This window comes from Bufo bufo, chromosome 1 (assembly GCF_905171765.1).
Source record: "Bufo bufo chromosome 1, aBufBuf1.1, whole genome shotgun sequence".
Classification (NCBI taxonomy): domain Eukaryota; kingdom Metazoa; phylum Chordata; class Amphibia; order Anura; family Bufonidae; genus Bufo; species Bufo bufo.
Window position 1 is genome coordinate 417756946 of NC_053389.1, and position 27978 is coordinate 417784923.

Consider the following 27978-nt stretch of genomic DNA (forward strand, 5'->3'; position numbering starts at 1 on the left):
ACATCTGCCTAAACTTTTCTTACTCGTAGAGGTTTAAAGGGGTACTTTCATCTCAGACATTTATGGCATATCTACAGGATGTGTCATAAATGGCTGATAAAAAGGTGGGACATGTAGCTATCTCTAGAAAGGGAGCCCCTTGACCCAGTTCTGCTGTCTTCCACATCCACACTGTAAGAGGTGGTCACATTTACAGAAACAGCCAAGTTCACTGCTAAGCAGTTTCTGTAAGGCCTATTCATTTCTATGGGAGTACACCTGGTCATCTTTCTAGAGAGGTCTGCATCTATCAGAGATTTATGGCGTATTCTGTGGATATGTGTCTGAGATGAGAATACTCCTTTAAGTCCAAAAATACATAAAGTACATACAGTTATGGAAAGGTGCAGGAGTAGCAATTGCACCTGAGCCCTTGTACATGTAGAGGCCCAAAGCCTCTCTGACACATAAGGAGACACCAGTATTATAAATGGCACTTGCTAGCTCCAGCCCAGGAGCTGCAAGTTACACCTCTGCATACACTGTATATCCACAAGCATCTCTCTGGGCATCTTCATGAATGACCAATTACTGTTATGACAGTGGGTGTGGAACTACTGGGTTAAACAGATTTGGCTTTGGGCTAACCCTGACAGTCCCTTGGTATTCACAATATACAAAAATCTGGAAATCCCCGAGGGGGAGCCACCAGGCCACTACCTCCGGAAATAGTCTCTATGTGGTTAACAGCGGACCCACAGGGGTCAGAGACAAAGTATGATGCAAAAGCGCAGTCAGGTCAGGCCGAGCTCAGAACAGGCAAAATACGAGGAATACAATAAACAGTCTGAGGTCAGGTCAGAATCCAGGTTTTGGGCAGAAGTCAGTACACAGGCAGACAAACTAATACTACATACTACTACAGAACAAGTTTGCAGGGGACTAACAAGCCAGATATATATAACGAGAGGTATTGAGGGCACCGTCCTGCACCTGAGATATCAGGGAACACAGTCCTGGCCTCCTCCGACCATCCAGGAAAACGGGGTGCGAAGATTAAGCAGAATATAATTGAAAGCAAGATCAAAAAGATGCATCGCACTCACCATCCATGTTCATGTTCACGCTTCTTTATTAGTGATTGCAGAGTTACATGCAAGGGCAGACTCACATGGAGTATAAGTTAACAGCAGCCAGATAACCTATTGCTCAGGCACCCTCCCATAGGGGAAGATGCCTTAAGTACCCAGAGGAGGTCAGCCATAGGGTGGGGTGAATTAGGGTGAGCATACACTGGCCCTTTAACAGCTGGAAGGAACAAATGTAAGCCCTAGTGAGCAGAAGGGAGAGGCCTTTGCCGTCAAGAAGCAGGCCACAGCCTGCGGGATGCGGTTATAGACGAGTAAGGTGGACCGGACAGCCTCAAGGATGGGGAGAGGGGCTGGTAGTTATTGGCCACTGGACAGGCTGCAGTGAGTGAAATATTGCCTGGCAGTGTGACAAAGGTAGGCACAGGCCACCAATGTAACAGTTACAAACAGGTAACAATTCCAAAATACTGATTATGCTGTATATTCCATATTACAAACTAATATAAAATGAAGGTCATGTATTGTCAGACAAGAAGCTATAAGTGTCTACCAAATAATGGATCAGCAGCAGTGTGGCTGAAATCTTGAGGATTACGTTTCCAAATGTATATGTGAAATAAAATAGAGAATCTGCTGATAGGCAGAAACTGGTATCCTAGAAAAGCACGAGAACTCTACCATCTTGGCAATATGTCAACTGAAGTTAATGTCCCAAACCATGCTAGGGCCATAACTTAACTTTAGAACCTAACAGCTGCCACTGAAATCCAACTGCCCACACAAAATACCACGAGGCACCCCAAACTGGTGAGATGTCATGCGCTTGGAATATAGTTATTACATTCTCATTATCCTTAAATAAGATATCAGAATTACTATTATTAGCCGACACGCACTCAGAGGGCAGCAACGGGAAACATGTATGTGTTGGTTCACACTTTGTCACTTGTTATTACAGCTATATCTTCTCATATGCAATTTCCATATGTTGTATTAAGAATTAAAAGTTCACTGTACATACAAAGTATTTCTTCTCGGCCTCTTTACAGGACATGTATCTTCAGACTACTGTCACAAGGGTGTCAAGAACCACGCCTGACTCCGTTATACCCGGGGTCAGGAAGTCGCAGCGGTTGGCTGCGCGCTCTATGTAAGATAGTGCTGTTTCTTTATGGTAGCTTTCTGGGTTTGCCTTGCAACCCTTTTTGGCTCACTCAGGGATCCGTAGCTCCTTCTCCTCAGCTGTTCCTTGTCCAGCACTCCCAACCTCCTTATATTCCCCTCTCACACTTCTCTGGTTGCCAGATATAGAGCTTCCTGCCTGGACATCTATTCTGACCTTCTGGAGCTGTGTTGCTGCGTTCTCTGGTAGTTGGTCCAGAACGCTACCCTCCGGATCCCTGTTGGACCTTTGTGGTCTATTGTGGTCGCCCACCTGGGTGTATGTGTTTGTCTGTTTTGTCTGTCCTTTCCCTAAAATGAGCCCTAGATAGTGAACGGGCCGGTGGGATCGCTAGTCCGCACCACGGTCACTAAAAGGGTTTGCAAAGCAAACCCAGAAAGCTACAATAAGGAAACAGCCCTATCTTACATAGAGCGTGCAGCCAACCGCTGCGACCTCCTGACCCCGGGTATAACGGAGTCAGGCGTGGTTCTTGACACCCTCGTGACAACTACAGAGTTTAAATTCACGTAAAAGTCTACTCTGGATTCAGTGCTTGTGCAATGGAAAGTTAGAGGACTTTATAATAGACTTGCTGTATCCATTCTTCAGGTTTTCTAGACCGTGAATGAAAACCTGCGGCCCTCCAGCTGTTGTAAAACTACAACTCCCACCATGCCCTGCTGTAGGCTGATGGCTGTAGGTAGTCTGAGAATTCTGGGAGTTCTAGTTTTGCAACAAGCTGGAGAGCCTCAGGTTGGCCATCCCTGGTCTACTGACTTACAGCTAACATCTTGGCTGCAGTGTTTTATTTAAAAAAATTTTTAAATGCTATGAAACCACCCTAAAATGGAACGGAATCAATGTAATCACATTGTTTTGATGTAGTTTTTAAGGCAAACGTTGTAGCAGATTCAAAAGAGAAAAGTACAGTTTTTCTCTTTACACCTTTCCTAACTTTTTAGTTCACTTTTGGAGTTTTTTTTCCCTACAAGAGTTTTTGGTACCTTTGCTTTACTAAACAAAGTGCTTTTTTTCTGACATTTTTATGTTCAATAGAGAAGCCTAGAAATACACTAGAAATAAAAAAAGCATACCTAAAACATGCATGGTATTAGAGAAAAAAAAAAAAAAAAAAAATCAGAACTGCCAAAAATGTCACAAAAACAACAACGCTTTGTATGGAGTATGAAGAAACGTCACAGAACACTGTGTGTGAATCCAGCCTAACTTTGTTTATAATATACGCTCTGTACCGCAATAAAATGTATGGGCTCTACTGAGGCCTTCTTCTAGCCACAAGTAACGCGAGACTTGCTTAGTCTCCTGTCTGATGTTACAGATACAGCAGTCCGAACTCGATTCGCTCAACACTACTGATGACCTATCCTCAGGATAGGTCATCAGTATCTGATTGGTGGGGGTCCCAGGTGTCAGACCCCCACCAATCAGATACTGAGGATAGGTCGTCAGTTTTAAAATCTTGGAAAATTATTTTAAAGGCTGTTGCCAACTATGGAATTATGAGAAGGTGGAAATTGATTCAACATCATGCTGTGTCTGTGGTATACACCAGCTGTTCTGAAAGTATAATGGTCCATAGCTGCGTTTATATCCGCATGCCGTGCAGTGAAGCATAGTTCTCATTTCTCACCACAGTCACATTTTCCTCAGATGAAGAGATAAAACACAGAGATCGTCGCTGGAAAAAGTAAGCTATATATATATAAAATTAAAAAAAAGTAAGGGGAAGGCTATGATTTCCTTCTGTGTAGTCATGAATAAGATGTTGTCATTACTATAGAGATTATAATACATAGGTACAATATAGACATCATTTGCCATTACAGCTATCTAGATATCACCCACCTTTTCCAGTCTTCTGAATGTTTCTTTGCTTTGTAGCTGTGCAGCCATTAAACTGAATGGGGTCGCAGTGTGACTCAAGCTGCCATGACCACCCCCCGATGTTGTCGCTAATCACAGTCTTCAGTGTTCTAACACGGAGGACAGTGATTGGCTGCAGTGGTCAGGTGCAGTGTCAGTGACGTATCGGGATTGGGCACCTGACTGCTGCAGCCAATCACAGTTCTGATGACTGGAACATCACCACTGCTGATTTAAAGGGAACCTGTCACCTCCAAAAACCAGCCCAAGCCGCCAGCAGTAACTGACAGTAGCCAGCAACGTGTTTCCGACGATACTTTTCTTCCTGAAGGCCGATGCGGCTAAAGCTCAGAAAACGTTCTTTTATCCCCTGCCGGCGCGCTTCTCTACACATGCTTGAAGCCAAGGGGGCAGTGGCCTTCTCAGGTTTTTGGAGGCGACAGGTTCCCTTTAAAAAAAGCAGAGGCAGGAATATTGGACCAACAGCTCTGGAGAAACACATTGGCTTGGCTGCCAAAGGAGCTGTGATAAATGTAAGGTGGAATCTGATTGGCCGCTTTGGGCAACTAAACCAGTTTTCTCACACACAGATTTTGATAAATCTCCCCCTTTACGTTTCTCTGAATTTTAGGATAGAGGTTTGCCGTCAGTGAATGGAAATATTGTTGTAAAGCGCTGTGGAATATGTTGGCACTATATAAATATAGACTATTGTTATTATTGTTTACAACCAGTGGCTAAAAGTCAGTGAAGACATGGGCACATGTATGTGTACTCTGCAATGCTGTGTGAACTACTTCTCAGCAAGAAGGTTTTCATCCGCTGACAGCAAACAGAGACCTTGAAAACGTTGAGGAATTGAAACACAAAAGGTATATTGGAATATTGCATTACTTTTCATGTAAACAATGATTAGGCTTTAATTTGCATAAACCTGGAAAGGCCTTACATTAGTGAATAACCGATATGTCAACGCTCCCCCTCTGCTGTGTGCGCACAATGGAAGCCGAAGCACAGATGCTCCTATTAAATCAGGACACACAATGGCCGTGTGAGAATTAGTGGTCACGTCATTTCTCAGACCAATCCCACAGATCCAGAAAGTGGCAAGCAGTGATCTACCAGGAGACGTGCTGACACTAGGGTGGGGAGATTAAAGGGTAGGGTTACGTGTCAGCTTTCATCCAGTACCTGTCTACACCCTTTCCTGACCGGCCAGCACAGAACCGCCACATAAAACCCCCATCTGGAGAAATGCATTATGGCTTTATTTCACTGCCTTGGACCAGAAAGATTAATATTTCATAAAGCAGTGATGTCCAGTTAAAAAATAGGTACAATAAAATAAAAAAAGGGGAGAAAACTAGACGAACAATATGATCATTCGGAGATATTTCACATAGTTGTGAGGTTTTTAAGGTTAGTCTAATTTGGTTTGGTGCTTTTTGACTAGTACACTGGTAAAAAAAAAATGTACATGTCACATGCATTTCTAATGGCGCTTTTTTCTCTCCACGTAATTTTTTTCTTTAGGCAACTTTTTCCCTATAGAAAAAGGGGAGATTTATCAAGACCGGCGCACGCAGTCCAGGCGTCTATACGGAAATCCGTGACAGCTCAGAGCTGCCGTAGATTTCTGGCTTCATTTGCGCCAGTAGACTGGTGCATATAAAGATGAATTAGACTGAGCGGCTGGCTACGCCCGATTCCCACCCTTGCCACTTCAGGCCTCTTGCACACGAACGTTGTGCATCCGTTCCGTGCATCGTTGCAGCGGCCGGGACGGATCAAGACCCATTCAACTTGAATGGGTCAGTAAACCGTCCACACTGCAAAAAAATAGATCAAATAGATCAGAAACACCCCGGAAGCACTCCGTTCCGCGATTGCGGACCCATTCAAGTAATTACGGCCACGGACACACAACGTTTGTGTGCAAGAGGCCTTAGGGAAAGTAGTGAGGGTGGTGTAAAATCAGAATTGGGACATTTTTTTGAAAATTTGCAGTTAAAAAGTCACAAATACATAATTAGCGACTTTTTAACGCCACTCTTCAAGGTAAATCTCCCCTTAAGTGTACATCCACATCCTGTGACTGAATTTCTACTGGAAATCCACAACAGAAAAAAAAAAAATGGACCAATTAGATATCACTCTTTCCATTGCAAAGGGTGATAACTGCAATGAAAATCCGCAGTATAAATTGGCATGCTGCAGATTTAAAATCTGCACTACGGGTCAATGTCTGCTACAGTTTTTTCCCCAGCGTGTTGATGAGAATTGATAGATACACATTCTTTGCTCGTAACGTACTGCAAATGTATTGCACTAAAATCCGCAAAACACCATAAAAATAACATAGAAACATAGAATGTGTCGGCAGATAAGAACCAATTGGCCCATCTAGTCTGCCCAATATATTGAATACTATGGATAGCCCCCGGCCCTATCTTATATGAAGGATGGCCTTATGCCTATCCCATGCATGCTTAAACCCCTTCACTGTATTTGCAGCTACCACTTCTGCAGGAAGGCTATTCCATGCATCCACTACTCTCTCAGTAAAGTAATACTTCCTGATATTACTTTTAAACCTTTGCCCCTCTAATTTAAAACTATGTCCTCTTGTAGCAGTTTTTCTTCTTTTAAATATTCTCTCCTCTTTTACCTTGTTGATTCCCTTTATGTATTTAAAAGTTTCTATCATATCCCCTCTGTCTCGTCTTTCTTCCAAGCTATACATATTAAGGTCCTTTAATCTTTCCTGGTAAGTTTTATCCTGCAATCCATGTACCAGTTTAGTAGCTCTTCTCTGAACTCTCTCTAGAGTATCTATATCCTTCTGGAGATATGGTCTCCAGTACTGAGCACAATACTCCAAATGAGGTCTCACTAGTGCTCTGTAGAGCGGCATGAGCACCTCCCTCTTTCTACTGGTAATGCCTCTCCCTATACACCCAAGCATTCTGCTAGCATTTCCTGCTGCTCTATGTCATTGTCTGCCTACCTTTAAGTCTTCTGAAATAATGACCCCTAAATCCCTTTCCTCAGATACTGAGGTTAGGACTGTATCACTGATTTTATATTCTGCGAATCTAGCTTAAACAAGAACATTGGGTTAGATTTATCAAAACGTGTGTACAGGAAAACTGGCTTAGTTGCCCATAGCAACCAATCAGATTGCACCTTTCATTTTCCAAAGGAACGCTGAAAAATCAAAAAGGTGGAATCTGACCTGGATAGTATAGTATATTTGATTGCATTGTCTAAAAGTTTAAGAATTTATATTTGTAAAATAAATAGATCTGCATTGTGTTTTTCTTCAGGCTGGCTTCACACACAGCATTTTTTTTTAAGGAAAAATGTTTGTCAGGGTGTTTACTTTTTTTTTAGTTTCTTTTTGCTGCCAGAAGATACTTTGGAATCTATAGTGTAATATAAGATGAACTACATACAAGCTTTAGTTTGTGGATTTTTGGTAGCTTTTTTTAGGGTCAATTGCATTTTTCTTTCCAAAACAGATCTTATCGTGACAAACATAACACAGGTACTAAGTGACACAAAAAAAAAAGCCTCCAAAAAATTCTTATTACCTACAGGTATAAAAAAACAAAACAAAAAACCTAAAATGGCACTGGAATTAATTTCAAACTGTAAAAGGTTCCGGCATGTGTACAAGCAGCCATATCTAATGGGAAAATGTGGCCCCATGAAACAATGAAAGACTCATATTTAAGGCCCCCTTCACACGGGCATCGCAGGTGAGGGCCGGATGTGTTCAGGGTGCATTGCGGGAAACCCGCGCGAGTAGGCACGCAATTGCAGTCAGTTTTGTCTTCGTCGTTCAGTTTTTTCCGCGCGAGTGCAATGCGTTTTGCACGCGTGTGAGAAAAAACTGAATGTGGTACCCAGACCCGAACCCGGACTTCTTCACTGAAGTTTGGGTTAGATGTTCTGTAGATTATAACATGGTTAGAACATGGTTATAATGGAAAATAATAGCATTCTTTAATACAGAATGCTTAGTAAAAGGTCAATTGAGGGTTAAAAAATAAAAAAAATTAACTCACCTCATCCACTTGATCGTGCAGGTCCTGAAAGAAGAAGAAAGAAGACGATGCCGGCTGCGCGATCAAGTGGATGAGGCGAGTTAATTTTTTAACCCTCAATGGAAATTATTCTTAGCATTCTGTATTAAAGAATGCTATTATGTTCCTTTATAACAATGTTATAAGGGAAAATAATACAGTGAATAGACTTTAATGGGGTCCGGGGTTGCTCATCCCTATCATCTCCTAGCAACCATGCGCGAAAATCGCACCGCATCCACACTTTCTTGCGGATGCTTGTGATTTTCATGCAGCCTATTCATATCTATGAGGCCTGCATTGCGTGAAAAACGCAGAATATAGAGCTTGCTGCGATTTTCACACAACGCACAAGTGATGCGTGAAAATCACCGCTCATCTGCACAGGCCCATTGAAGTGAATGGGTCCGGATTCAGTGCACTGCGTTCACCTCACGCATTGCACCCGCGCGGAATTCACGCCCGTGTGAAAGGGGCCTAAGTGGAACAGGTTATTAAAAAATAAAAATTAATTTAAAAAAGTTCATATTTACGGTACATGTCGATATATACATTTTTATCACTTCTATTAAGTAAGCAGTCTCCTGCATTGTCCCGGTTTCCTCCTGTCTTCTACAATGTATCGGTGGGAGCGCAGCACACTTTCATTCACAGCATTATTTGAATTTCTAAAAACCAACTTATCCCTCCTACCAGGCAGCAACATGTCTAACGGACCCTGGGAATTCGCTGTGTTTTGTGCGTGGTTTCTTTGTTCCGGCCTTCCTTCTAGCAGGGGGTTACAAAAGGTCTCCCCTTCAGTTTCTTAATCGTCTGTTTATAGCCCCCCCCTCTCCTTAGCTGTTGGCCCACAGCTCTTCTCATTGACTGGGAAACACGGGTGAATAATGGATGTGCTGCCGGTCTCGTGGACTGAACAAGAGATTGTGAATGAGGTGGCAGCCCGAACAGCAGGTGCTTCTCCACAGCCCCCACCCCTGATCTGCCAGCATTTGTAATCCACACACCATCTGTTGGGTGGCAGAGCAGTGTTCTCTCTAAGAGACAGTTCACATACTACAGACAAAGTGGATCATTGGCAGATGGAGATTATACGATCAGCAGAGGGGAGGACACTCTAGTATGTGACAGTGCCAATTAACTTCACACTGACCAAGACCTTGTTTAGTTCATGTCTTTTGGAGACCACATCCCACTTAATAGATACATGGGAAGCAAATGTTTCAAAGGATTCCCAAGTCACCTACAGAAAAGCTAAGCAGATGATCTGCCCAGAGCAGCAAAACGTCATTCCCATGTGACATTCAATTGTGGTGCATTTGTAGGTCAAGGGAAAATACTATATTATACAGTTTATGGTTAGAGAGCCAGTTGAGTCAATTTCATCAGAGCTTATACAGAAATGACCATACATTAAGGGTGTATTCACACACCGAATGTATTTTGCAGTCCGCAAAAAATACAGATGACATCCATGTTGCATCCTTTTTTTGTAGACCCATTGTAACAATGTCTATTCTTGTCCACAAAACATACAAGAATAGGACATGTTCTTTGTTGTGGTTTGCGGAACGGACATACGGATGCGGACAGCACACGGTGTGCAGTCTGGATTTTTTGCGGTGCCATTGAAATTAATGTGTCTGAATCCAAGCCACATAAAATGTGGATTGGATGCGACCCAAAAATATGGTTGTATTTAAGGGGCCTAAATTCTTTAGGACTGCTGTGTACACTGTAGTCTATATGTAAGCAGTGCATCCATAGAGGATCTTGTAACACAACTCTAACATACAGCAACCCAAGAGCTCAACCTGGGGATTTTAAAGGCTATTTCCAAATGAAATATCAACATTTGAGTTCTTACTTCTCTCTTTCAAGGCATATTAATACAGGTCCAGGAAGCTTAGAGCTGGGGGTCACCAGGGTTTTTATTTCCTCAAAGGGGTTGGAGATCAACAACATTATAAAGCACTTTCTAACATATTGCTATTAGGAGATGAGCACCAAGTCCTTAACCCTTGTTTAGTACACTCTTCTCCACAGCAATCTGGCCTAAACATGACCACTGATGGATCGTCATGTAACTAGAGGCATCCATCAGAAACAGCTATAAAAATAAAGATAAAATTCAGATAAAATATGTACACTTTATTCAATCTTCTGAGGCCCATTGTTTAGATGGAACAGGCAGATACACCTGTTGTCCCTGGTGCAGCTTACATTGAGGTCAGGTCCTGTCACACTGATGGGCTGGCTGTACCTACATAACTGAGCAGAACACATCAATGAACTTTACAGTTGACTACCTGCTCGAAGTTATGCTTGAATTTATATTTGGTTTCAGTCAAATGCTGTATACGCCTTATCCAGCCCTCAACTGCAACCTAATCCAGACCCTCACTTCAAAATCTAACTATTCAAAACCTAAAGTTCTCCCATGCGTTAAAAATGAATATTCACTCTTCCTATGAACCTCAGAGCGCCGATATATCCACAACCCCGCACCAGATATAGAGTCATAGGGATGACAGTACAAGGCGTCCACTGCTCATTTTCAGGTAGTTAGTACAAATTTATCTTCTGAGTCATGCAAGCAACAATGAGGACCTGCTGCGTGTACACAATAAGTGCTTGTTGTGTGGGTGAAGCGAGTGCTGCTTTTGTAAGAAAATGAAGTAAGCGCAAATCTTCTATAGCTTCATTCTTACTTATTACCTCCTGTTTTTTTTTTCCCATCAGCTGGCATGGTGCAGAAGCTGAAATCATAAAAATCCTATTTCGGGAATAGTGCTCCATGACGCAATTACAGGAATCTTTTTAATTCCTGAAATAACATTACTGGGATCCGTCCCAACCAAAATGGTTCTTACGCTTCCAACAGCTATGTTCATATGCTTAAAATAAAAATGTGGCATTCTGAGAAAATGTACGTTCTACCAGCATGTTCACTTTTACCAAAATATGTTTTCTTGACAATTTTCTTTTTATTGAAAAGTAGCAAAAAGTTGTTACATCAGTGACCTTGCATCATAGTAATAAGGCAAAAAGAATGTACCTTTGCTAAACCAGGGTGGATAGGCACATCCCCCAAACAGGTTTAAGCAGTATTAATAATGCAATTAAACAGACCAGAGATATAGCATGAGGCAAAGATAATACAGCATAACATCCATATGATAGGCCCTAGTTGATCCTTGTGGGGGCACGCCTTGGACATACATTAGTGTGTACTTGTGTCGGTCACATGGTTTACAGGGACGATTTATCTAATTGGTGAACAGCAAGGCAACGGCCTCACAAAAAACATTCATAACCGTAACGTAAATCTCTAAGCACATCTTGTAGAAGTATAAGGCAATCTGGTGTTGGAGGTAAAGTGAAGTAGTTCAGATCGTAAGGGTCAGATGACCTTTATTGAGTAACTGATGTTTGTGACAAGCGATAACGTAACCAAGGGTTCCACATTTTAGCATGCTTCTCATGAGATCTATTCTCCCAGCTGGCTAGTTCCTCCAGGCGCTGTATATGATCTACCTTATTCATCCAATGGGTTAAAGTGGGGGGGTCTGCGCTCAGCCACCTTTGTGGAATGATCAACCTTGCCGCTTGAATCAGTTGAGTGGCTAAGCTATTCTTAGAAGGGGAAAGATCTTCTGTGGGTAACCATAGAAGGACCAACTCAGGAGACAAAGTTATCCTCTTGTGTGTAATAGAGTTAATGGCCTTAGATACCGTCGCCCAAAACGGCTGTATCAGCGGACAGGACCAAAAGATATGTGAAAGTGTACCCACACCATCTTTACATCTCCAGCATTGATCACTGGGGCTCAAACCCCTGAGGAACAACTGTTTCGGTGTCATATACCATTGGGTGAGTACTTTAAAAGAGTGCTCTTGTACCTTGACGCACCTGGAGAAGCCGTGTGAGTGTGCATATAATCTAAGAACCTCCGTCTCAGTGAAGGACCTATTTAATTCTGACTCCCAGGTTTTCAGAAACAGAGGAGTGTCATTAGCTCTGGGTACGTTTAGGCCTAAATAGAATAGGGAGATCAATCTACTGTGTGGCGAGCTGGAGGACAGGATTTTCTCGAACCATGTTTGATCCTGTTTATGGATCTGTTTATCTATTAGAGTCTTACTAACTGCCTTAAAGTCAGCCAAGCTCAGAAAGTTAGAGGACTGCATGGCTAGGTGAAAGGGATGGTCAGCTGGTAGACTGCCTAGAGCAGCATCCAAAAACTCTTTGATAGTGAACTCCCTCAGGGAACTCCACGCTGGGGAAGTGCTTGCTAATGTAGGTCTTGCTGCAAAGGGGGCTAAGTCTGCTGGCATAACTAGTGAGGGGGCGCCTAACAAGCCGCGATCTTTGTTAAGTTGCTTAATCACCATACTTGTGCCTTTAAGTAGTGTATGGTTATGCAGAGATGTGGTAGTCAGACCCCACAATGCTGCTCTTTGTGGTTGAGAGAGTTGGAGTAACTCCAAGGCACCACCCAACGTTGAGCAGTTAGAAGCATGTAATTGCATCCAGCGTCTAAGGTGGATTGCCCTATAGTATAACTGAACATCCGGCAGTGCAAACCCACCCTGAGTCTTCCTCAGAATCAGTCTACTATAAGCTATCCTAGCTCCCCTCCCCCCCCACAGATATGTAGAAAATAATCTCCGGATCTGCGTGAAAAAGGAGGAGGGAAGGAAGACAGGCAGCATCTGCATGACATATAATATCTTAGGTAACACAAAGGCCTTCAGCAGATTCTTTCTCCCCATCCAGGAGGTGTAGGGGATGCGGAGAGATCCTAATAATCTTTGTATATCGGACAAAAGGGGGGTATAATTCAGCTGGAAAATGTTCTCCAGTTTAGACGGGATATTAATTCCCAGGTAAGTGATGTGAGAAGTCTGCCAAATAAAGGGTGTTGTAGCTTTGAGGGAAGATACACTTTTTGATGGGGCTGTAATATTCATAACCTCCGACTTAGTGTAATTTACCTTGTAATTAGAGACCGCACCGAACAGTTCAAATAAGGAGAGGAGATGCGGGAAGGCCTCGACCGGGTTGGACACCATCACCAAGAGGTCGTCTGCATAGGCGACGTTAATATATTCAATTGTGTCTTTCTTGGCCCTAACCCCTCTTATACCAGGGTGGTCTCTAATGGCTTGGAGAAGGGTCTCCATCACTAAAATATATAGCGCAGGAGATAATGGACAACCTTGCCGGGTGCCATTATAGATGGGAAAGGAAGGTGAAAGGGTGCCGTTTACTCTAATTTTAGCACTCGGATTGGTGTAGAGAGTCATAATGGCTTTCTGAAATTGATCAGGGATACCAAACCTCTGCAATGTTCTCTCCATGAAGCTCCATTTAACCCGGTCGAAGGCCTTCTCCGCATCTACACTTAAAAGGATTAGTGGAGTACTATGCTTCTTAGCCCACTGGATTGCCGTGACGACTCTGCAGGAGTTATGGTTCCCCTCCCTTCCTGGTACAAAACCAGCTTGGTCAGGGTGGATCAGTTTGGGAAGGAAGGAACTAAGCCTGGTAGCCAAGATTTTGGCCCAAACCTTTACGTCGACGTTCAGAAGAGATATGGGCCTGTAACTCCCGCAGAGCGTGTGGTCTTTCCCAGGTTTAGGCAGTATGGTCACATTAGCTTCTAAAGATTGAGCAGGAAGATGCCCACCTGTAAGGAGAGAGTTGCACCAATTCGTGAGATGAGGACATAAAATATCCGCAAATTTCTTGTAATATCCTACCGGAATTCCGTCCGGTCCTGGGCATTTTCCCAAGGGCATTGACCTCAGCACTTTCCCTACCTCTTCCTCTGTTACCGGAGCAATCAGTGAGGACCCCTCTTCTCTACTAAGTTGAGGCAAATTTAAGTTAGACAGAAAATCCTCCATCATAGAATTTGCTATTGGGTCTGGGCTAATAGAGCTTTTATCTAACCCATAGAGCTCCTGATAGAAATTTTTAACCAAAATATGTTTTCTGTCACCACATATTTCAAAGGGAGCTATAGGGGCCAATGAACCTCAAAATTAGTCAAAACACATCTATGAAGTATACAGTTGAGATACTGGGAGGGGAGATAGTTTTCCACACAAAGTGGGCATCTTGTGGGCACTCACACTAAATTTCTCAATTTTTCACCCACAGCTTGCATGAAATAATTAGTTGGTAAATTATGCCCAGTGCCTGGCCCAATGATCTTGTACTTGCCTAGCATACATAATTTAAAGAGCCTATAACCCAAACGCCAAAAGCCTATAACCATTCAATAAATTAAAAAAACACGGGTCAAAGGCAAGTCATCATTGCTATGCTGGGTGGTTTCAGCATTTTAGAAACTATGGATTGGGAATTTTAAAGGAAAATAACCTACAGTATTTACAGAGAAAAGTGCACAAAGTAAAAAAGAAAAAGACATCCAGTGGAATAGGACGTAACGCACATGAATCTGTCCTTCTGTGTGTAGGTTATCTTGGCACCCCATTAGGCTCCTTAGAGCCAACGGATCATTTACATCGTACAGCCTACCTGAATAATGTTAAGCATATGATTTTTTTATGGTCACTAGCTACCAGTTATCTTATAGCTTCTTCTACCAGCAAGTTACCATTTCAAAAGATTATCCGAGGTTGTCTCAGGTTGGTTGCATGAACATGGCAATGAGCTTAATTTCCTGTAAGTTAAACTCTTCTGAATAGGATTGTATTAAATCTTATTCACATAGTGCCATTTGAAATGTTGCATTTTTGTTTTTACTTTTAGACTACCAATGTACTTGTTGGTTATGGTTTTGTAAGGCTACTTTCACACCCGCGGTTTGGGGCGAATCCGTCATGGATCTGCAAAAACTGATCCGTTACAATAATACAACCGCATGCATCCATCATCAGTTTTTATTATCTGTAACAAAACCAAAACGGATCCGTCTTGAACGCCATTGAAAGCCAATGGGAGACGGATCCGTTTTCTATTGTGCCAGATTGTGTCAGAGAAAACCCCATGACTTACATTGTGTCAGGACGGATCCGTTTGGCTCAGTTTCGTCAAGCGGACAGCAAAGAGCTGCAGGCAGTGTTTTGGTGTCCGCCTCCAGAGCGGAATGAAGACTGAACGGAGGCAAACTGATGCTTTCTGAGCGGATCCATTTCCATTCAGAATGCATTAGAGCAAAACTAATCCGTTTTGGACCGCTTGTGAGAGCCCTGAACGGATCTCACAAACGGAAAGCCAAAACGCTAGTGTGAAAGTAGACTAACTGTTTTGCTGCAGTTTTTCCTTTGACAAATGTTCCCGAAATCGTTGCAAAGCTGCATTTAGCTGTAAGTCATTCATAAAAATGGCAATTATCATGTCGAGAAAGTTAATACAAGGCACTTACTAATGTATTATCCATATTGCCTCCTTTGCTGGCTAGACTCCTTTTTCCATCACATTATACACTTCTTGCTTTCATGGTTACGACCACCCTGCAATCCATCAGCGGTGGCCGTGCTTGCACAATACAGGAAAAAGCGAGGACGTCACTTTTTCCTATAGTTTGCAAGCACGACCACCGCTGATGGATTGCAGGGTGGTCGTACAGTACAGTACAGTGATCCCTACTTACCGTGGTTATAAATCGATACATAGGCTGCCGCCTTTCTGTATATTTTACTGTGATGGGACTCAGGTCATACCGGAACCAGATGGCAGGGATGATTCTTCCTGTGTGACTGTATGATACATATTCCTAAAGGAATTGGAAATAAAATCAATATAGATTAAAAGCAGGTTTTTACATCTATAAGCAGAGGCAAAGGATACCGATGAACAATGTCACACCGTGATATGGGAATAGAAGGGGCCTTCTTTGGTTATCTACAGATTACATTACTCTTCAGCTATGCAACTTTATTTTCTTGAAGAATTCTGTCTTTCTGTCTCTTGCCTTTTGGCAACCTCCTTCTGTACAGTTTAAGAATAAAACTGACATCATGCAACTACATCATGCATTTCCTGTTGCCAACTTTATTCTTACCTTATTAGCTACAGTGTACTGGTATGAAAACCTCTGCTTTCCGCTCAAGTCTTCATATACGGTTGGGACGATCTTTAATATATAGTCATGAGAAGCCAATGCTGTATAAGAGACAAGAAAATGTCAGCAGGCATATAGCGCTACATAATGTGTGTACTTGTCTTCAGGAACCCCTAGTAAAGATACACCGATCAACCATAACATTGTGGAGCTCCCCTTATGCTACAAAAACAAACTATGATCCATCGAGGTAAGGACTCCACAAGGCCTTTGAAGGTGTCCTGTGGTATCGGTCACCAGGCCATTAGCAGCTGATTCTAAGAAAGGGGTTGTCTGGGATACTTAAAGCAGAAGATGTGAGAAAATATCAAAGTAAGTCCTATATCCCACAGATGCTCAACCAGACTGAGATCCGGTGAAGACACCTATTAAAGTAACATTCACATGAATACCAAGGCCCAATTTTTCCTAGCAGAACATGGCCCAAAGCATTACATAGTCTCCACCAGCTCACCTCCTTCTGTAGTGCATCCTGGTACCATCTCTTCCCCCTGACACCTAATGTAGTTGCTCCATGGTCCAGCTCTGATCCTCATGTGCCAGTTGTAAGCACTGTCAGCTGTGGACAGGGGTCACCATGGGTGCTCTGACTGGTCTGCGGCTGAGATGCACTGTGTGTTCTGACACTTATCAGTCAGCGTTAACTTTTTCAGCAATTTGCACTACAGAAATTCTTCTGTGGGAACAAATCTGACGGGCTAGCCCTTACACCCCATTCCCATCAAGTCTTGGACACCATGATCCAGTTGTTGGTTTACAGACTGTCCTTTTTTGGACCAATGTTGGTAGGTACTAACAACTGCACGCTGGGAACATCTACTATCTACCTACCATTTTAGATATCCTCTGACTTAGTTGTCTAGCCACCACAATCTGACCCTTGTCAAAGTTGCTCCAATCCTTACTCTTGCCCATTTTTCCTGCTTCCGAGGCATCAACATTATGAACTTTCTGCTCATTGCTGCCTTAAATATCTCAGCTTTTTAACCAGAGAACCAATGTTATTCACATCACCTGAACATAGTTTTATTGTTATAGGTGGTCAGTGTAGAACTGCTTTGCCACTGTCTGGCCCTGTCAATCAAAGCAGCCAGAGAGGGGCTTGCCACTGAAATGAGTGGAGCTAGGGTGCAACAAGAGTGATGGTGACACCCTCATTGCACCAAAAGCCTAATTTGTATGAAAAGAAAAAAATATCATAACTCAGGAACGGAGCCAGGGATCAACAGAAGATAAACTGTGTTTTAATCAGGTCAACCACAGCTATGTTGCTCTGCAAACATACAGATAGGGAGGTCACTGGTGACAGATTTACTTCAAAGTTAAATGAACCCACCATTGGATGCAAGTTTGTCTGCTCCTCCCAAGGCATTGAACGCACCATGAATATTGGTAACCTGAAAGACAAACAAGCACTATTTAACACAAGGAGAGGTGTTAGGTCTACAGGACCAATAGATTTTGAAATCTTAAATGCTGCCATCTAGGGGGTTAATGACAAGGAGGGTTCTCTAATCCGAGCTGCTGCTCTGTACAGAGTGCCTGGAACCACATGATCAAAGGATATCTATCGTATGGGAACCTACACTATCAGACTTACCTCTCCTAGGGCTAGGCCCACAACATGATTTCAGGGCAATCTAGGATCCAGTTATATTTTAAGGCTTTTAATTAGACTAGGCAGATGGGCTGTAGGGCATGGCCCAAGTTAGAGACAGCCACTCCTCGAAATGTACAATGCAAAAAAAACATTAGATCATCACCTCCAAGCAATATGAAGTACATGTACAGGTGCATGCTACCATGGTTGACGTGCCAAAACAAACAAACACTACATGTAGCAGCACACTGCTCAATAGGTTATTCTGAATTGCAGTACTGCTAAACTTTTTGGGGCACACATCAAAATTGTGCGGGCCCATCCACCAATGACAAAGTTGCCTCATTTAGATTGGAACATACACTATCAGACTTGCCTCTCCTGGGCCTACAACATGAATTCAGGGAACGTAGGATCCAGATATACCATGCTCTAACTAAAGTCCATCAAAAATGTGTGTGTATAATATATATATATATATCCCCCTTAGTAGAACTAAGAAAATCACAGCAAACACAGGAAAAATGCAATGGTGTGTTTAATGCAGATGCTAAAGTGAACCATCCATATGGATGAATAACACACTATTGCACTTTATCTCAGAGTGCTGCGATTTTCTATTCCAGTTGTGTGATATATATATATATATATATATATATACACACACACACATACCCCCTAGAAGACCACCTAGTTGGTTGTCTCAAAATGGTTTTAATGCATGTATATAGAATATATATTTAGATATGCAAATGAAGTCATTTCTATTGCATATATACACAGGGTGTAAGACATTGTGATGCCTCAGATTTCTTCCATCGCTAAGGAAGTGTTTGAAATATATAACAGATTTATGTATTTACTTTATTCATTTATAAAGCATCAACATATTCTGTAGAGCAGCACAGAGATTGCCATTACTCAGATTGGTCCCTGTCCCCATAGGCGCTCACAGTCTAAATTCCAAATTAAAGTATGTTTTGGGAGTGTGGGAGTAAACCCAAAGAACCTGGATGAAACCCACGCACACATGGGGAGAACATACAAACTCCAGATTGGCAACTTTTTACGTAACGCATTACATATTAGATTCTTGGATGGGTATAGAAGTTAGATAACATAGGTGGCATAATAAACATTCACTGATTGAGGTCATGTACTGAGCTCAGCCCAACACCATCAAACAAAAGACACACTCAGACTCTACTCACTGCTACTGACGTGGAAAAACTACATGGATCCCCTTAAGTGCATTAAAATAGAGCTTGCATGGATATATCTTGCCACATCCTTAAGTGGTGCCAGCATTGTTCTGGTGACGCTATGGCTTCAGGTGATTTAGTCACTCACTAGTCTTTGAGTAAACAAGAAAGTTCCAGCACAGTATATTGTCTTAAAGGGAACCTGTCACCTCAAAAACACATATAAAACCGCCAGCAGTACCTCATAGTAGCCCCCAGTCTGTTAATAATCATGTGTTTGATCCGTTAGTCTAGTGCTCCATAGGTTCAAAAAACTATGTTTTAAGCGCCATCTGCGCTATCTTGCCGGTCAGCTTGAAGTCAAGGGGGCAGCGGCTTCCTTGCATCCAAGTCAAGGTAAGCACATCCCCTAACCATCCCCTCTTTTGTTAGATTGACTGCCTGTAGTGCGGCCAGAATCGCATAAGTCTCGCGCATGCGCGGTGCGCTCCTTGGCACCGGAAAACCATAATGAATGATAAAGATTACACGTCTATAGCCCAATATACTGATGAGAACTCATTACCAGCATTTACTTAGAGCTGCAAAATGATGATTATTACCACCATAATATTCTAGTCAACTACCACTAGCCCCAAAAAAAAGAAAAAAATCACGGACGCGTCTATTTTTTTTTCATGGACACAGGAAAAAAAGTTGCCAATTTTTACAGACTGTCCACAAATTTCTAAACAGTTGGCAACCCTGCTGCTGAGGCCAGTGATAGGCTGCAGCCAGCATGTAGATACGGCCAAGTCATTGCTTCGGTCACGATTTCGCAACAAGATCTGCTCCAAAATCCCCATATGTAAAGTGGATTTATCTCAATGGAATCTGCATTGAAAGTCTGTAGCATAAGGTAGTACGCTGCAGATTTTTTTTCCTCTTAAAGGGAGACCATTATTTTATTTTTAAAACAGTACTTCTATGATGAGATATGTTCAGTTGACATTACAGGCCCAAAGCCTGAGACTGCACTACTAACAGATTGGAATAAAAACATGCCTCCCATTTCAGTCAGAAGTACTGCTGTCATGCAGGTCAACTGTGGATCTAAGACCCTAAATATATACTTGGTCACTGGGTCATATGCCGCATAGGTGACCGTTCCACAAACCCTTTAAGGACAAATGATGGCAAAACCTTGAAGGAGAAGGAAGAGGACAAACAGAACCAAGCTAGAAGAAATCTGTCCCAGAAACCATAACCATGGATTTAGAAACAGGAGGACTTAGACATGACACACCGGCATTCAAATGGTACAGCCTCTCATCCATCCCAATTCTCACTTCTCAAATAAGGGTTAGGCTACATGCACATGACCATGTCGCGTTTTGGGGTCCGCAAATTGCGGATCCATAAAACTCGGATGCCGCCCGTGTGTGTTCCGCAATTTGCAGAACAGAACGGGTGGCCCATTATAGAAATGCATATTCTTGTCTGCAAAACAGATAGGAATAGGACATGTTCGATTTTTTTTTTGCGGGGACATGGAACAGAGCAACGGATGCGGACAGCATGAGGAGTGCTGTCCGCATCTTTTGCGGCCCCATTGAAGTAAACGGGTCAGTATTCAAGCCACAGAAAATGCGGCTCGAAGGCGGAACCAGACAACGGTCGCGTGAATGAGGCCACATGCACTTGTTTTTCGTGATGTTTATGTCCATTTTTGCATATGCATTATGTACTCAATGTTCATCTAACATAGCCATGAGCTAATGATGTGCTTTTGAAAACCTAATAAAACAGTATGAAGAAAAAAAAAATATATATATATATATATAAAATTTAGTAACTTTTAATTACAGAGATATATCCAGATATATGGTACTAAACACTAGGGTAGATGTCAGCTGACGCGCATGCTTACCTGTAAAGTATCTCCAAAGCCTAGCTTGTGAATGAAGTGGCTCATGTCAGGGTTCTGAGGCTGAGCTGTGGCACTGTGTGTAGATACATGGAAATTTCCAGGCACCTAATTAACCAATAAATAGTTAACATTATATCTGTAGGCTTACCATTCATTTAGATGCTACAATATACATCACTGTACACTATGGGGGAGATTTATTAAACTGGTGTAAAGTAGAACTGGCTTAGTTGCCGATAGCAACCAATCAGATTCCACCTTTCATTTTTCACCGCTCCGTTGGAACATGAAAGCTGGAATCTGATTGGTTGCTGTGTTCTACTTTACACCAGTTTGATAAAAGACCCCAGAGTGGTCCCTATGTAAGGACCTCACTGTACTGTCAGTGTCCTACATCCCCGTTTTCTGTGGTTACTCAACATGGAGGTATAAAAAAATATATATATCTCTGAATTTGATATTTTATGGGGAAGCATTTATAAAATAGAGTGATAACTGGAGAGGGTCCATTTAGTAATTACTATGATGGGCCTTCAGCATATATCTTTGCACTCACATTTTAAAACATCTGGGCAGAGATTGCAGCTGCATGCCGACAGCAGGGCTCCCCTTTAGTGTCCTTGCCTTCCACACGCTGCAATGCGGCTTTCAGCACCGCCACCATAACCCATATATCAAAATAACCATTGTGGAAATTTAGTTGCACATTGTGCCATTAACAAAAAACAAATAAAAAAATGGGGGGGGGGACTATTTTTCTCGCACTTTTTTTTTTTTTTACATTTTTCCTTATTTTTTTTATAAAATAAAAGAACAGAAAAATACAGTAAAAATATAAAAATAAAGCCCCATGCATCACCAAAAAAAGGTGCAAAAACTATGTACTTAACATGAAACGAAAAAGAAGTTATGGCTTCAAAGACGCATATACCAAAATAATGGAAAAAGGTGCCTGTCAGGAAAGGGGGTAAATGGCCCGGCCAAGAACTGGTTAATCAAACGAAGTTAAGTAGAAAAAAGTTCATGTGCAATGATTCTGATATCAGTCAGGCATTCAAATTGTCGGGGATTTCTCATCTAGTAGACATTAAAATCTACCTGAAAGCCCCAGTTTTGAAGAGACTTGTATACTTGGCTCCACGACTACTCTCCAGACTGTTATGTCATCAGTTAATAGTATCTATGGGGCGTTGTACCAATGTTCCAGTCCAATTCTTGTCCTGCCCATATTATGGCATCAGCTTTCACATAACCCACATCCATGTTATTAGACATAGTTTGTAGTCTTACATATAATTAGATTTCATCACAAAAGTAACAGCGAACAGGAATGCCACATTATCTCCGCTGCAGAGCTGAGTTATATTAAGGAGGTTGGAAAGCAGAGTAATGTGCACAGATTACACGCCCGACAAGTATCGTACTCTACCTTATTTATAGTGAAGCGTCCTTCAAATCGGCATCCATTCCCATTACTTAGTGGAATTTTCATTGAGTTATCTATGTGTCCAACTTCATGCCTGCCCATCTCATCCTGAATATCCAGCCCCACCACTATGAATAAAAGAAAAATTGTTCACACGCAAGTTTCACTTGATGAACACTATAAAACCGTGGGACTGCCAGCCACACTGCTAAAAATGAGTGCAATGCTGGGTGCCCACATATATACCCATCCATTTTAGCTTCGCTCTGGCATGATACAGAAACACCAGAGGGGATGCTAGAACTGATCCCATTCAGCCATTGCAGACTCGAGTTAAAGGAACAACTGTTTAAATCATGATTTTTATGTTAAAGAGTAACTAAACTTTTGTATAAATTTTTGTTAACCTATCCCTAATAACTTTTGTAATATAGTTAATGGTTTTTGTATTTTTAATACCCCCCCCCCCCCAAAAAAAAGCACACGTTTCTCGCATATTGCTGCTCCTGCCAGTACTCCCTGCGCTGCGGCCCCATTGATAAAAATGTGTACTCCGCCGAGAATTCAGCGGTGTACAGAGAAGTAGATTTTAAGCACACAGTGAAATGTGCTCTTTAAGGGGAGGTGGTAAAGTGTATTAAAAATACAAAAAACATGAATAAACTATATTACAAAAACTATTAGGGCTGTTTCACACGAGCTAGTCCATTGCGGGAATCACGCTCCGTGTGTGAGTGTGATCCTCCGCTCTGGACTTGCAGGATCGCATGGCATTATCATGATTTATAATGCTATATGCCTCTGCTTGACCTTATTTCTACAGAATCATACTGGCAGCTTTATGTCACTATGATTCTGTGGAAAAAAGGCCACGCAGAGACACATAGCATTATAAATCATGATAATGCCGTGCGCTCCTGCAAGTCCAGAGCGGAGGATCACACTCGCACACGGAGCGTGATTCCTGCAATGGACTCACTCGTGTGAAACAGCCCTTTAGGGTATTAGAGACAGGTTAACAAAAACTTATACAAAAGTTTAGTTACTCTTTAAACATATTTTTAAAGAATTTTTGATAATATCTTTTATTTTCTATCTTAAAGGGAACCTGTCACCTCCAAAAACCAGCCCAAGCCGCCTGCAGTACCTGACAGTAGCCAGCAGCGTTTTTCCGATTCTAATTTTCTTCCTGAAGGCCGATGCGGCTAAAGCTCAGAAAACTTTATTTTATCCCCTGCCGGCGCGCTTCTCTAGTCATGCTTGAAGTCAAGGGGGCAGCGGCCTTTTCGCTTCAAGTCAAGATAACCACGCCCCCTTCCTTGCCCCTTGGCTGTGACTGACAGCCGGCAGTTTGGCTGGCTTTGCCGAACTCTCTGCATAAGCACTGTCATTTACAGCAAAGGGGCAAGGAAGGGGGCGAGGTTATCTTGACTTGAAGCGAAAAGGCCGCTGCCCCCTTGACTTCAAGCATGACTAGAGAAGCGCGCCGGCAGGGGATAAAAAACGTTTTCTGAGCTTTAGCCGTATTCAGGAAGAAAAGTATCGTCGGAAACATGCTGCTGGCTACTGTCAGGTACTGCTGGCGGCTTGAGATGTTTTTTTGGAGGTGACAGGTTCACGTTAATATATAAAAGAAATTAAAAAAAATCCTGCAGCTTTCACACTGGCAACTAAGCCCAATAGGTCTGCACAGATCACTTTACTGCAGATATCTGCTCATCATTACAGGCAGGGATAGACATCACCTATATATAGATAAGACAGAATCCACCATTCACCAAAAAGGTGATAATGTAGCTCATCTACTCCCTCCTGACCTCTGCATAGGTAGGTCACAGAGCATGCCTAGAAAATTCACCCAGGAGGTCCTCTCTTGTCCATTGTGTCTAAAGCATATGGTGGCTGCTGTAAAGCAGTTTTCTCAATGCGGTTAAGAACAGCTCAGACAAGATAGCTGCCCCCATAATCATTTTGAGATCACTTTGGCACCCCCACCAATCTGGTACTGAGGATAATACTGAGCAGAAGGGCCACACTCACTATAACAAGGAGTGCAAAAAGGGTTTGTACACTATAATAAGCAAAGACAGAGCCAAGAAAACCGCAATGGCAATGCACATCCAATTATATAGCAATTTTATTGTCAAAGACACACAAACACTTAAAAATTGTATACAATAGAAGGTGTGCCGGTACAAATAATAGCAGGCACAGACAAATAGCTCCCCAAAGGCCACAAATAGGGAACATCCATGTAAAGTCTGGGACAATACAGAACCTAATCCAATACCAAAGTAATCATAATAATGCAGCATCAATAAATGTAAGACAATACCTTTGGATGAAATAAAATAAGGTACTTCCCGAACTAGTGGGTGAGCAGTCAAAAAGACTGCCCCAGGCGTATGGCCGGGAATACCCAGCTTCCTCAGGTGTCTGTATTTGTGTGTCTTTCACAATAAAATTGCTTTATATTTTTTATATAATTGGATGTTCATTGCCATTGCGGTTTTTTTTGGCTCTGTCTTTGTTTACTATCCTGAGGATAGATCATCAATATTAAAAGCCCGGAGAACCCCTTTAAGCGTGTCCAGAAACTGGTATATATGGTGAAGTAACAAACAGGATCAGTACATTCCCTTTGTAGGTATAGACACATCCAAGGTGGGCCCCCATTGGTCTAGTGACTGTTGCAGCTCTCTAGCATTTAAAGCTGGATATACAGTACTACAGTAATGTAAAATAATGCTAAGCTGCACATTACAGTCCTCTCAGCTATGCAAAATCCTGCAAATTGTCATATAACTTTAACAATCAATCTAAGGGCTCATGAACATTACCATGGTTTTGGTCCGCATTCGATCCGCATTTTTTGCAGATTGGATGCGGATCCATTCACTTCACAAAAAAAAAAATATATATATATAGAACATATCCTAGTATTGTCCGTTTTGTGGCCAAGGATATGACAGTTCTATGCTGGTATCCGTGTTTTACAGACTGGATAAACAGCTACGGCCGTGTGCATGAGCCCTAACAGAGTAAAGCTTGTGATGTTGCCCATAAAGAACATTTGAGCGCTCTATACTTACATTCACAGTTGAGGTTGGGTAAGCTGATGTTTAGGCTCACGTCTATTTTACCCCCACTCTCTTTATCAGGGTCATCTACGTACAGTTCATTGACACTAAAAGAGATTTTAAAAAGTCACTGGCTGCAGGATGATTATAATGACTTTATGCACAGGATGTGGCATACAACAGAGATATTAGAGAGATTATAAAGTCTGACCAAAAAGCAATTCAAGTATCACTCAATTTAGGATGCGCCAGCGTATGTGCATTGTAAACTAGGAGTACGGCACACGATGACGTGTGTGTCATACTAATACCCATTATGCAAGCGGCCCTCTAGTTACCTGTCTGTCCCTTATAGGGACTGTAACAACTGAAATAGGGGCCACTGTGCCTGGCAATGTGCTGGTCATGTTATGTAGGAACTCTCCGTCAGCGTTATAGGACACTTTGGCAGACACTGTTCAAATATGCCACCTCTGCACATGCTCCGTCTGGGTATGGACGCACACATCTATAGAGATCTTTTAAATGACTATTTTTGGTCCATGTATCCTCTGTACACATTTGGAAGACTTATTGCCACCTGAAAGATAATCGCCCATGCAGTAATTATCCAATAGGAGGCTCATAACTATTTGCTTCGTTAAATCCTATGTAAGAACATAGGTAAAAATTGATGTTTTATTTCTTAGCTATCCTACGAAGATATTCCACTTACAAGAACCCAAATTTTATAAATCACAAAATGCAAACGTAATTTCACGCTGGGTTAAAGGAGCACGGACCACCACCATGGGGGATTTATATAGAAATATCTCTGTATGTTATTAGTAAAGATGTATTTCTTCTACAACCAACCCAAGCGCATTTTATGGACGGGGAAATGTACTTTGCCAATTTAATTTGGCAGAGCTGTGTGTAAAACCGATAGATGTGGCTAAGGCTACTTTCACACCTGCGTTAGGTGCGGATCCGTCTGGTATCTGCTCAAACGGATCCACACCTATAATGCAAACACTTGTATCCGTTCAGAATGGATCCGTTTGCAAGACCATGAACAAAAAATTAAAATAAATTTTTTTTTTGTTCATGATAATGCAAACGGATCCGTTCTGGCTTACATTGAAAGTCAATGGGGGACGGATCAGTTTTCAATTGCACCATATTGTGTCAGTAAAAACGGATCCGTCCCTATTTCCTTACATTGTAAGTCAGGACGGATCCGTTTGGCTCCGCATCGTCAGACGGACATAAAAACGCTGCTTGCAGCGTTTTGGTGTCGGCCTCCAGAGCGGAATGGAGGCTGATCGGAGGCAAACTGATGCATTCTGAGCGGATCCTTTTCCATTCAGAATGTATTAGGGAAAAACTGATCCGTTTTGGACCGCTTGTGAGAGCCCTGAAACGGATCTCACAGGCGGACCCAGAAACGGCAATGTGAAAGTAGCCTTATACAACAATGACATAACATCTCAGCATGCTGGATAATGTGCTGCTACTTGAGGACATGAATATTTGGGGTGTGTTAAATGGGAGCGTTCCAATCATGACTCACAAGGTGATTATCAAGAAACTGGGTCAGAAAGGAAATGTCAGTGAAAATTATAATGCGAATGAAAGCATAAAAAACAATAGAGGTATAATGGAAAGAACAGGGGGGCTAGTACTGCGACATTAAAAACAAAGCAGTTCTTCAAAAATGGACATGGTCATAGACTTTAAGGTTTGTGGTCATGTAATTGGCAATAGATGGAACCACTGCGCTCAGTCAGGAAAAACTCTTCACTACAGTCCCTGGTTGGGGGACGGACACTTGTTGGCAGTCTCCTACTACACACTGGCCAGGAGACCCAGGGAAGATATTTACACTTTGTATTTTCCAAACTGCATACTTAGATGCATATCGGACAAAGTGATCACCCAACAGTCTAATGTATATGGGGGCTTCCTGACAGCAGATGTTGAGGGAGATACTGTAAGTATCGGGCTGTTGAATTTCAATGTAAGATCCTTTGTTCTTGAAGAAAAAAAAGCCACAGCCAGAACATTCTCCCCTGTCTGGGATCAGAACAACATGCACACCTGACCGAGAATGCATGAGTATTGGGGGGCAAGAGAATATTCAGTTGACAGCTATCTAATACATATGGTCAGCCTTAGGATGGGGCCATATTAATAGCATTTAGGAGTATGTTTCTTATGTATGTACTTTTTATAAAGGTGTAATGAAAAAATCATAAAAACCATGGATCAAGAACATTTTAAGACCTATATCCTGCCACTTGAAAAAGTCTTTAGATCCCAGACTTTGCCCCCTGACCACTCACTACGTGGCTCCTCTGACTGCTGTAGGCAGCTCTCTTCTGGGTCTATAATATAGTGGGTCTATAGAAAAATGGGGAACCGCACTCCGTTTTAGAGGTGGTATCACCGGTGCCGATCAAGGGCTACTTAAGCC

General features: G+C 42.2%; 1 protein-coding gene across 2 annotated transcripts in view; it reads right to left on the reverse strand.

The window, feature by feature from the left end:
- ERGIC1 (endoplasmic reticulum-golgi intermediate compartment 1) overlaps positions 1-27978 on the reverse strand; it is a 109187-nt gene that overhangs the window by 9888 nt on the left and 71321 nt on the right. For both annotated transcript variants that reach the window (XM_040406348.1, XM_040406340.1), the window contains exons 4-9: positions 25536-25630; positions 22447-22571; positions 21018-21122; positions 17643-17703; positions 16247-16347; positions 15836-15958 (exon numbers count right to left, since the gene is read on the reverse strand). In XM_040406348.1, the coding sequence (XP_040262282.1) occupies positions 15836-15958; positions 16247-16347; positions 17643-17703; positions 21018-21122; positions 22447-22571; positions 25536-25630 (610 nt within the window). The remainder of the gene's footprint in view (positions 1-15835; positions 15959-16246; positions 16348-17642; positions 17704-21017; positions 21123-22446; positions 22572-25535; positions 25631-27978) is intronic.